The sequence below is a fragment of the Chinchilla lanigera genome, unplaced genomic scaffold (assembly GCF_000276665.1).
Source record: "Chinchilla lanigera isolate Chin_1 unplaced genomic scaffold, ChiLan1.0 scaffold00006, whole genome shotgun sequence".
Classification (NCBI taxonomy): Eukaryota; Metazoa; Chordata; class Mammalia; order Rodentia; family Chinchillidae; genus Chinchilla; species Chinchilla lanigera.
Genome location: NW_004955407.1, coordinates 41,131,564 through 41,142,505, shown reverse-complemented (window position 1 = coordinate 41,142,505; position 10,942 = coordinate 41,131,564). Strand labels below are relative to the sequence as shown.

The following is a 10,942-nucleotide window of genomic DNA, read 5'->3' as shown; positions in this document are numbered from 1 at the left end:
CATGCACAGGTGCGCAGACGGCACCCTCACAGACATGCACACTCACAGACAGCACACACAGACACGCACAGACAAGACACACAGACATACATATGCAGATGCACACAGACAGGCATGCACTGACACACACAGAATCAGACACACATGCAGAGACTCACAGACTTGTACATGCACAGATGGTGACGCAGATCCAGAGACACATAGAGGCAGACATACAGAGAGACAGGGCACACACACAAAGAGACACAAGCACATACAACAGACATGTGTAGACACAGAGGTGTGCATAGACACAGAAATACAAGCGTGGAGACACACACCTGCAGGCTCAGCTCCCGATGGCTGCGTCACCTGCTGCCTTGGTTGTTGGGGTGTAGAGTTGCTGGGTCTCGGGAGGTTCTGCGGTCCAGGCCCGAGACAGTGGCCTGGGCCAGTGGGCCATGGGTGGAGGCAGGGAGGGTCAGGCCTGGCCTGGCAGGTGGCTTCCCCCACCCCTCCTTTGGGGATCTTCAAGACTGTGCAGCGGGGTGGGGGCTCATCCCCACAGCCACCTTGGCTGCAGAGTGCATAGGCGCAGTTGTCCTTGGCAGCTGGGCCCTCGGTGAGCCCAGGGCCAAGGCTGACCAGCAAGGGGAGCCCGGGGGGCTCCTGTCCAGTGTCTGGAGCTGCCCTGGGCGTCTTCCTCTGCTCCTGCAGGGTCCACTGGCCCTTCCATGCCTTGCCCTGGGTCCCTCTGGTGCTCCGGCGCCTCTGTGCCCTGCCCCCTCCCAGCGGAGGCCTGGTCTTCTTGCAGGGTGGCACTATCATTGGCAGTGCCCGCTGCAAGGCCTTCATGACACGGGAGGGGCGCCGGGCAGCCGCCTACAACCTGGTGCAGCGTGGCATCACCAACCTGTGCGTCATCGGTGGGGACGGCAGCCTCACGGGCGCCAACATCTTCCGCAGCGAGTGGGGTGGCTTGCTGGAGGAGCTGGTGAGCGAAGGTGGGTCTGCAGCCTGCGAGCCGGGCAGGCGGCTGAGGTGCGCCGGGCTCTGTCTCCCAGCCAGGCACGGGTGGCCGGGCTGGGCAGGTTTTGCGCCCACGCTGCTGCGGACAGTGCTCGGGTGTAAGCCAGCTGGCCCCTAGGACGTGTTCTCTGGGGGTTCCGGATGTGGGTTAGAAGTCCCTGCACAGTGTGCAGAAAGGCAGTTAGAGTTGAAGTCACATTGGACGCAGAGTCCCATGTCACTGCCCAGAAAGTGAGCCCTGCGGCCTTCTTAGTTCTCTGCCTCTCACGGGGACCTGGGGCGGGGGTCCTGGGCTGCACCGTTGGGACAGGGACCAAGGTCTTGCCCTGTGTGTCGGTCGGCCGAGCTGTGAGACCTCAGCTTAATCTTCCCGCCACCCCCACCCAGGCAGGATCTCGGAGACCACGGCTCAGACCTACTCGCACCTGAACATCGCGGGGCTGGTGGGCTCCATTGATAATGACTTCTGCGGTACCGACATGACCATCGGCACCGACTCGGCCCTGCACCGCATTATGGAGGTCATCGACGCCATCACCACCACGGCCCAGAGGTGGGCGGGGCCGTCCCCCTGGGTGGCGACAGCCGCTGTGCGGGGGCTGTGGACTCTGGTGGCCTGGGTGCAGTTGGCGCAGGTCCGCCCCTCAGCTGGGGGAGAGGTAGGGTCAGCAGAGGGGCTCGCTGTCCGGCCCTGCCCTGCCAGCTGGCCTGGGACACCCAGCCTGGTGCTGTTGGGGTCTGGCTGCCTGGGGTGGGGGTGACCTGTGGGGGGGCCCTCGGGTCACCCGCGACCTTAGCACATCACCGAGGCTAGCGGGAAGTCTGCTGGGAGCTGCGGTCTCCTGCCCCACGCCCTGGCGTGAGCAGAAGGACCGGTCTCCGGCAGTGGGCAGGCTGGCTGCGTGGCCAGGGGCCCTGGCCCTGACACCTTCCCCTGCCCCTCTCCACAGCCACCAGAGGACGTTCGTGCTGGAGGTGATGGGCCGGCACTGCGGGTGAGGAGGGTGCCTGGGTCCGTGGGCGAGGGTGGGTGCGGCGGGGGCAGCACGGTGCCCCGAGGGCCCTGGCACGTGCAGCAGGTGCTCACTGGCGCTGCGTGGTGTGAGAGCCTAGGCCTCCCGTGCAGAAGAGGCCGGAAGGTGCCGCCCCTAGGACTCAGGGTCCTGAGTGGCCCTGCTGCCCCGCAGGTACCTGGCGCTGGTGTCTGCGCTGGCCTCAGGCGCTGACTGGCTGTTCATCCCCGAGGCGCCCCCTGAGGACGGCTGGGAGAACTTCATGTGCGAGAGGCTGGGCGAGGTGAGCGGCCGGTGGGATCCCTGGGCAGCGGTGTCCTCAGCGGACTCTGGAAGAGTGCCGGGGCTCTGGCCGGATCATCGTTGGCCCTTGGCCCCTTGGGCAGGGGGCAGTGCTGACCCCTGGGCTCACTTGGGGCAAGCGGTGGTGCCGGGAGCTCACCCTTTGGTCGGTGCCGAGGACACTGTGAACTGGCTTTCTGGGGCCCAGGCCACTGAGAGTGGCCTCTTGTGAGGATGAGGACACGGTGAGGACCCCCGGGGCCTGGATGAGGACACAGTGAGGACCCCCGGGGCCTGGACGGCGGGGCTGGGCCTATGTCCCCGGGTGTGTGCACCCTGAGGGCAGCTGGGGCCTGGTGCTGGGTTTGAGACGGGATGCCAGTGGCCAGCGTGAACGGGTCCCAAAGCAGAGTGGCAGAGCATGGCCTCCTGGGAGCTGGAGAGCTGGCCCCAGGGGTGGAGTGGGGCTCTGGGATGGAGTGGGCTGACACTGCCATGCAGACCCAAGCGCCCATCTGGAAGGCCGTGGGTCCACTCTTGCCTCCCTCACCTCAGGCCCGTGGTGCAGCACGGCCCAGCTGCCCGGTGGCTCTGGCCCTGGTCTTGGTGTCTGAGGGATGGGTGGGTCCCCCGTGACCAACCTGGAGGCAGGGGGCAGGTGGCAGGTCTGGGGCTGGCAGAGTCCCTATTCCCACATGAAGGTGGTGGCTTCGCTCCCCCTCCTCCTCCCTGTGGCTAGGCAGAGCTGCTGGGGGTCAAGGGTCAGCCAAGGGTCATGACCTGGCTTCTGGAACCTTCTCCAGAAAGCCGGGACAGGGTGAGGTGGGGCCCAGGGTGAGGCCATGTGTTGCCCAAGGGAGCTGTCCAGCCTTTCCAGCAAGGTGGCCCAGATGGGGACAGCTGGGTCCTCCCTGAGCCTAGGGCTGGGGCTTCTGGGAGGTAGGCTGGGTGTGGGCCCACGTCCTGGTTCTTTCCTGCCCCATGGAGGAATCTGGGCTCTCCCCTGCGAGCTGTTTCCTCCACAAGGTCAGGAGTCCTGGCCCTGGTGCTGAGCCCTGTCCGTCTCCGCCTGCCTGGGCTGGCTGCTGGCCAACCCTCTGGCCATCACCAGCACCCCCCAAACCCCCCTTGCCAGCCCTGCTCCCTGTCCTGGAGGGCAGTGGTTCTGGTGGGCCCGGCTGGGGCTTCACTCTTGGGCCCGGTCAGGTCCCGCAGAGTTGGGGGTCTCGCCCTTGCGCCTGTGGGTTCTGGGCAGTGTCCCGGGTTGGGGAGGCTTCTGTGCCTGGTGACCACGCGGAGAGGCTCGGGGCTGCCGCTGAGCCCCGTGTCTGTGACAGACTCGCAGCCGGGGCTCCCGCCTGAACATCATCATCATCGCGGAGGGCGCCATCGACCGCCACGGGAAGCCCATCTCGTCCAGCTACGTGAAGGATGTGAGTGTGGCCCCTGGGGGCCGGGCGCGGGGAGGGCATCTCCAGCCCTCTGCTGACCTCGGAGACCGGTGCTGCCTGGTCCCAGGTGACAGCCAGCAGAGGGTGGCACTGCTGGCCTGAGGGACAGGGCGCCCAAGCCCTGCTGCCGTTGCCCTCTGAGGACCCTGTGGCTTCTGCCCCAGCCCCAGTCCCGGGACCCTTCCCTGCAGCACCACTCTGCCCAGGGCCTCGTGCATCTCACGGTGGGCCACCCACCCCGCAAGGCCACCCCCCAGCCTTCTGTCCCTGGGTCCCCAGAAACCCAGGGGCAGGCAGGAGCTGCACAGCGGGCTCAGACCGTGTGCCGCTGAGCGCCTGGGGCTGCCTGTGGCAGGGGGCCACGTGGACACACACAGAAGCTCCCTGCGTGCACACGTGCACAGGCCCCCACTCATGCACACTCACCTGGACCCTTGGCCCAGACACGGACCCTGCAGTCCTGGGAGCCCGAGGCGGGCAGGGGCTGACCACAGGGCAGGGGCCAGGGGTCGGGAGGCCCAGGAGCCCACGGCCTGACTCTCCCACGTGCAGCTGGTGGTCCAGAGGCTGGGCTTCGACACACGAGTGACAGTGCTGGGTCACGTGCAGCGAGGAGGGACGCCCTCGGCCTTCGACCGCGTCCTGGTAGGTGGGCATCTCTGGGCTGGGTGCACATGGGTGTACGTGTGACTGTGCTGTCTGCGGGTTATGTGGGGGGTGAGCACCCCTCAGCTGTGTCCTCAAGGATGTGATGGAGCCCCCTCCCCCATAAGAAACCTGGCCTTGGTTTTTGGGGCCACCCTGCCTCTGCCTCCTCACCAGCCCTGAAGACCTGGTGGTGTGGAGCCCGACCTTCCTGTGGGGCGGGAGGTGACCCAGGAAAGGGTGCCTGATGGGTCTGGAGAGCCGCTCAAGTGTGTCACTGGATCAGGCAGCCGTGGCCTCAGGGCCTGTGCTGCGTGGCACAGGTGGGGTGGGAGGGGGCTGAGTGCATCGCTGTCCCGCAGAGCAGCAAGATGGGCATGGAGGCGGTGATGGCGCTGCTGGAGGCCACGCCCGACACGCCTGCCTGCGTGGTCAGTCTCTCGGGGAACCAGTCCGTGCGGCTGCCCCTCATGGAGTGCGTGCAGGTGGTGAGTACTGACCCGCCCTGCCCTGGCGGGGCGTCGTGCGGTGCTGATCACCCTGCCCTCCCAGCCACCCCTGGGGTCCTTGGACGTGGGGTGCGGGGCTGGGGCCTCCCACCAGTCAGGTTCTTCCGGCACACCCTGGCCCGAGAGTGGGCGGGCCTTGTGTGCTTGGTTCAGGGGCTGAGGCAGGGGTAGGTCACCCCCAGGTGGGGAACCCAGGAGTGCTGGAGCCACAGGGAGGGGGGGCCTTGGGGTCCAGAGGGGTCCAGGAGTGGGGGCAAGGTCCCTCGGCTTCCTGGAGCAGTGGTTGGGCTGACCTTGCAGGCTGCAGGGAAGGACGTTCAGGGTCAGGGTGATGGTGGGGGTGGACAGGGAGGGGACAGCGACAGTGGAGTGGTGCGAAGACCTGGGCAGGGGCGCTGAGCAGAGACCCTGGAAGGGCAGCTGGGCGCTGAGGGCTGCAGGGCTGCGTGGGGAGACGCTGGCCCTGGCTCAGCAGGCTTGGGGTAGGGCAGGACGCTCTTGGTGGAAGACCCGCCTGGTTTCCGCCTGCGGCTTCAGGGGCCCTGGGCCTGGTTGGTCTCTAGGAGTCCGTGTTGTGGGGCCCTGGGTGTGGCTGCTGGGGGAGGGCAGGTGGCCGGGGCTGGGTGGGCCCAGCACCCTGAGGCGCCTCCTCCCCCTCCGTCTCCTGAGAGCCTGTGCTTTTCGCTTCTCCTCTCAAAGACCAAGGACGTGCAGAAGGCCATGGACGACAAGAGGTTTGACGAGGCCATCCAGCTGCGTGGCAGGTGAGGGTGCTGCGTGTCTCGTGCCCCGGCAGGCAGGGCCTGGCACGCTGGTATGTGTGTCGAGGTGGCTCTGGTGCTTGGCCGAGGTCCCCCATGTGTGCTGCAGGGACGCCTCAGGAGCAGCTCGGTGGGGTGGCCCTGTGGTGAGAAGCTGGCGGGCGTGGGGTAGAGTGGACACAGGCTGTGGGTGGCCAGGGCCGGGGGACCTGGAGGGCAAGGGGTGCAGTGCCACAGGCAGAAGCAGTACGCCGGGTCAGTGCGCAGAGGTCCAGGCCAGCCTGGGGTGTGGCCCTGCCTGTTCAGCGAGGCCTGCAGGTGTTTGGGCTCCAGGCCTTGGGGGCGTCCTGGCCATGACCCACGTGCAGGTTGGTTTCCCCTGGCCAAGCTCCCCGCTTGCTGCCAAAGCTGCTGGCCTACCACAGGCCACATGCCCCGCCACGCGTGTGCTGTCAGACCGGAAGCTCTAGCGTCCAGCTCCTTCCCGGCTTCTGGCCCCATGCCGCGTGGCTCTGAGCCCTGGGTCTGTGTGCCTTTCCTGACTGGCTGTGGTGCCACCCTGTGCCAAGCGCATGACCGCACGCTGTGGGCTGCAGGGTGGGAGCTGCACGAGCCGCTTCCTTTGCAGGAGCTTCGAGAACAACTGGAACATTTACAAGCTCCTCGCCCACCAGAAGGTCTCCAAGGAGAAGGTAAGCTCGGGCAGCCCTGCTGCTGTGCACGGCCCACTGCCCGCCCGCTGCCAAGCGCCCGCCCTCCTGCCTTGGGTCTGAGCCCTGAGCCCAGGTTCTGCTCCACTGTGGAGCAGCTGGTCCCAAGCAGCCATGTGTTGCCCGGAGGTGAGAGGTGCAGGCCGCTAGCGAGCTAGCCGCCTGTGCTTGCCCGCAGGAGACGAGGTGGCCGTGATGTCACTCGGGTCCCTGGGGTGCCCCCTCGTAGCCGAGGACCTCAGGAAAGGATCCCGCCAAAGCCGGGGCGTTGAAAGGGCCAGTTTCTGGTGTCCTGGGGTCAAGCAGGGGCACTGTTCACACGCTCGCAGCCATGCGGTCCTGGCGCAGGGCCCCCTGAGAGGGTGGCGACGGAGGCTGCACATGCCAGCCTAGTGCTCAGCGTCCCATTGGCCGTCTCATGTCCTGCAGCTCCTGGTAGGGCAAAAGAGGTCCCTGCGCCGTCCCAGAACCCGCTGGCACAGAGCACCTGGATGCAGCAGGGCTGGGTCCTTGGCAGGAGCCTCGGAGGGCGGCTGTGCCTGGCCGAGGTGTGCTGACTGCCAGGGTGCGTCGGCTCCCGGGACAGGCTGGGGACACGACGTCATCACTGCTCTGAGCAGGAGTATTTTGACATTTGAGTTTAGTTTGTTTTTAGTTTTAGTTTTTAGTCTTTTTTTTTTTTTTGGTCTTCTTGAAACAGGGTCTTGCTATGCAGTTCAGGCTGGCCTCACTCGCAACCATCCTCCCGCCTCAGCCTCCCGAGTGCTGGGATTACAGGTGTGCACCACCATGCCCGGATGGTTTTTTTTTTTTTTTTTTGGTTTGGTTTTATTTTTCACTTTTTGGAGCTCTCCTTTGTTTGTTTATTTTTAATTTTTGTTTTTTTTAGTCCACGCTTGCAGTCTGCAGCGGTCACATTCCTCTTGGGGAGGTGGTGCGTGTACGTCGTACACATCAGTCCTCCTGCGTCTTCCTCCTCCCGCCCTATCCCTCCATCTCTTGGCCCCTCCCCACTTGCAGAAGAGGTGGGTTAAATGAACTATAGCGATGCCGACGGGCCAGCTCTTGGGGCTCCACGTGGCTGGCGTGAAGCCAGCGCTCCAGGGCTGGTGGCTCTGAGGGCTTCGCAGTGGCTGCTCGCCTGGTTGAACCCATGGTGCTGCCCTCAAGCCCAGCTTTGACGCTGTGTGTGCTTACCCTGCCGGGTGCCCTGCAGTGGGTGCAGGCGGGCACTGTCGCAGTGGCCCTGCCAGGAGCCCCTGCAGTCAGGACAGGCGTGTACTGTTCCCAGAGTGTGACGGTGGCCAGGCTGGCACAGGACCTGCCCTCTTGCCACTTCCTGTCCAGCCCGTGGCTGACCCTCCTGTCTCCCTTCTCTCCAAAGACCAACTTCTCCCTGGCCATCCTGAACGTGGGGGCCCCAGCGGCCGGCATGAACGCGGCTGTGCGCTCAGCCGTGCGGACGGGCATCTCCCAGGGCCACACGGTGTACGTCGTGCACGACGGCTTCGAGGGCCTGGCCAAGGGCCAGGTGGGTGCAGTGTGAGGGCAGCAGGCTGGGTGCCCGTGTGCGGTCAGTGGCGCAGCCCTTGATCGTGGATATTTCAAGGAAAGGAGGGGGCTTTGCATGTGCGGTGTGGGGACGGCCCAGGGCAGGGGCAGATGGGCGGCTGCATCCACTCAGCCATGCCCGGCCAGGCCCAGGGACGAAGCCCTGGTTGTGGCATGACGTCAGCCCCGCCTGGCCTCTGTCCCTGGCCCGGGGAGGAATGGATGACGTCTGGCCTGTCCTCTGACGCTGTCTGTCCTTTCAGGTGCAGGAAGTGGGTTGGCATGATGTGGCTGGCTGGCTAGGGCGTGGTGGCTCCATGCTGGGCACCAAGAGGTGAGCCACTGGGCAGCGGGGCGTAGGGGCAGCAAGGTGAGAACAAAAGCAACACGGGCCCCGCTCCCTATGGACCGGGCAGCTGTTGGCATGGTCACCGTGCCCTCTGGTGTAGCCATGGGGTCTGGGGTGTCAGGATGGGCCTGTGGTCCTGCACGGAGTGGGCTTGAGGCACAATGTGTCCTGAGGCTGAGAGGCTGCAGGGGCCGGAGCAAGTGTCCCCTCCACCCTGTCTCCGTGCCACCGTGTCATGGGAAGCAGGTGGGCCCTGCCTGTCACTCTCCGGGCCCAGCGAGGATGCTGGGGCGGCACCCAGGCCCTTACGCTGGTCTCTCTCTGCCGCAGCACACATCAGAGGGGACTTGCGGACGGGCTGAGCTCTGGCACACAGAACGTGTGTCCCCGGGGTCCGCACACTCACACCGATGTTTCTTGGGCTGCAGGACGCTGCCGAAGGGCCACATGGAGGCCATCGTGGAGAATCTCCGGGCACACAACATCCACGCCCTGCTGGTCATAGGCGGGTTTGAGGTGAGGGCTGCTGGGCCGGGACTCCGGGAGGGCTCCCTCCTCTGGCCACCAAGGGCTGGTCACCAAGCCCTGCGTGGGAAAGGCCGCCTCAGCCACGGAAGGGGCGGCATGAGAACTCGTGCTTTTCTCGTGGGGTTCTACGGTTTGGGCTGAAGTGGCCTTGGGTGGTGCCAGGCTGCTGGCGGCTGGGCAGGGCCGTGGTTGGGGTGAGGGACGGTCCCTACCCCGGCCGCCTCTCCCTGCAGGCCTACGAGGGGGTGCTGCAGCTGGTGGAGGCGCGCGGGCGCTATGAGGAGCTGTGCATCGTCATGTGCGTCGTCCCCGCCACCATCAGCAACAACGTGCCGGGCACCGACTTCAGCCTGGGCTCGGACACGGCCGTCAACGCTGCCATGGAGGTACGGGCAGGGCGGGTCCTGACGCGTCCTCCAACTGCACAGGGGGGACCGGAGGCGGAGCCCTGTGCCCGCCCGCCAGCCCCCGACCATCCCTTTGGCCCCCAGAGCTGCGACCGCATCAAACAGTCGGCCTCAGGGACCAAGCGCCGCGTGTTCATCGTGGAGACCATGGGGGGCTACTGCGGCTACCTGGCCACCGTGACCGGCATCGCAGTGGGTGCCGACGCTGCCTATGTCTTTGAGGACCCTTTCAACATCCACGATCTTGAGGTGCGGCGGCTTGGGCTGGGGCTCCTGGCACATGGGGCGGTGGCTGACGGGGGCCCGGCAGGCGGGGTGCACTGTCCTTGGGGCACCTGTGCACCCTGCACTTCAAGGAGGCTGGCCCTCCCGGGTCCCCGGCTCACAGCCCCGGCTGTCCTGTCCTGCCTCGCGCCTGTCCCGCTCCCCTCGGCCGGGCTCCCCGCCCCCTGCGTGGCTCACTCAAGCCCTCCTGCAGGCCAACGTGGAGCACATGACGGAGAAGATGAAGACGGACATCCAGAGGGGCCTGGTGCTGCGGTGAGGGGCGGGGTCGGCAGGCCAGGGAGGCGGGGGTGAGGGCATCGGGCAGGACCCAACGGCCCCTCTGGCCCCAGGAACGAGAAGTGCCACGAGCATTACACCACGGAGTTCCTGTACAACCTGTACTCGTCGGAGGGCAAGGGTGTCTTCGACTGCAGGACCAACGTGCTGGGCCACCTGCAGCAGGTATGGGGACGGGGGTCCCCTTTGCTGGTGAGGGGACGGTGGCCCACTGCGCACACCGTGCGCAGCGTCTTACGCGCTGCCCCAGCGCCTCCTGCTCTCTGGTAGGCGTGTACCCACCACTCCTTCTGGGTGGGGACGAAGCCCTCAGCCGGCTGGTGGGGCTGGGACTTAAGCCCGAGTTCTTAGACTCTCCTTCACGAGGCGCCCAGTTTCCTGCCTTCTCCGTGGCCACTCCACCCTGTCCCTCCTCCGTCCCCCAGCCTCACTGTGACCCTTAGGAGGCCAATGTGGCCCCTGCCAGTTGACCTTGAGGCCCAGAGACCACCCTGCTCTGTACCCGGGTACCCTCAAAGCTGGACTCCGAGGACCCAGGCCATGGGAGGTCGGAGGCAGGGCTGTGGCTCCGGGGACATGGTATCCCTCTGTTCCAGGGCGGGGCGCCCACACCCTTTGACCGGAACTACGGGACCAAGCTGGGGGTGAAGGCCATGCTCTGGATGTCGGACAAGCTTCGGGCTGTGTACCGCAAGGGTACGTGGGGCGCCCCAAGCCGGACCTTGCCTCCCAGGTGCCCAGGGGCCCAGGGCCTCAGCCAGCACGTGCCTGTGTCCACAGGGCGGGTATTTGCCAATGCCCCGGACTCAGCCTGCGTGGTCGGCCTGCGGAAGAAGGTGGTGGCCTTCAGCCCTGTCATGGAGCTCAAGGAGGACACTGACTTTGAGTGAGTCCCACTGACTGTGCTGTGTAGAGGGGTGGACCCTGGGGACCCCGTCCACGTCCCTGGCAGGTTGTGGAGAGCAGTGGTCGTGGCCAGGTTTTCTGACACTGTAACAGGACAGCCTGGGAGGGGTTGGCAGGGCTGTCATGGTAGAGGGACATGCCTGCCCCCCGAAGAGTGGGGCCCAGACACCCTGACCCCACCTGGGCTGCACTGACATTGCGCACAAGGAGAGCTGTGGGTTGCTGGGAGGTTTGCCAAAGGCGCTGCCCCGACCCCCC

The 10,942-nt window shown here is 66.0% G+C and overlaps 1 protein-coding gene across 1 annotated transcript in view; it reads left to right on the top strand.

Moving 5' to 3' along the window:
* The window catches only part of Pfkl (phosphofructokinase, liver), a gene marked incomplete at its 5' end in the record, with an annotated part of 14,371 nt that overhangs the window by 2,887 nt on the left and 542 nt on the right, over positions 1–10,942 (top strand). Inside the window, 18 exon segments of the mRNA XM_013505359.1 lie at positions 794–983; positions 1,396–1,561; positions 1,959–2,003; positions 2,196–2,304; positions 3,641–3,736; positions 4,307–4,399; positions 4,762–4,887; positions 5,608–5,672; positions 6,298–6,361; positions 7,764–7,910; positions 8,194–8,264; positions 8,708–8,795; positions 9,041–9,193; positions 9,299–9,463; positions 9,693–9,754; positions 9,832–9,943; positions 10,375–10,474; positions 10,559–10,664. Of these exon segments, the coding sequence (XP_013360813.1) occupies positions 794–983; positions 1,396–1,561; positions 1,959–2,003; positions 2,196–2,304; positions 3,641–3,736; positions 4,307–4,399; positions 4,762–4,887; positions 5,608–5,672; positions 6,298–6,361; positions 7,764–7,910; positions 8,194–8,264; positions 8,708–8,795; positions 9,041–9,193; positions 9,299–9,463; positions 9,693–9,754; positions 9,832–9,943; positions 10,375–10,474; positions 10,559–10,664 (1,958 nt within the window).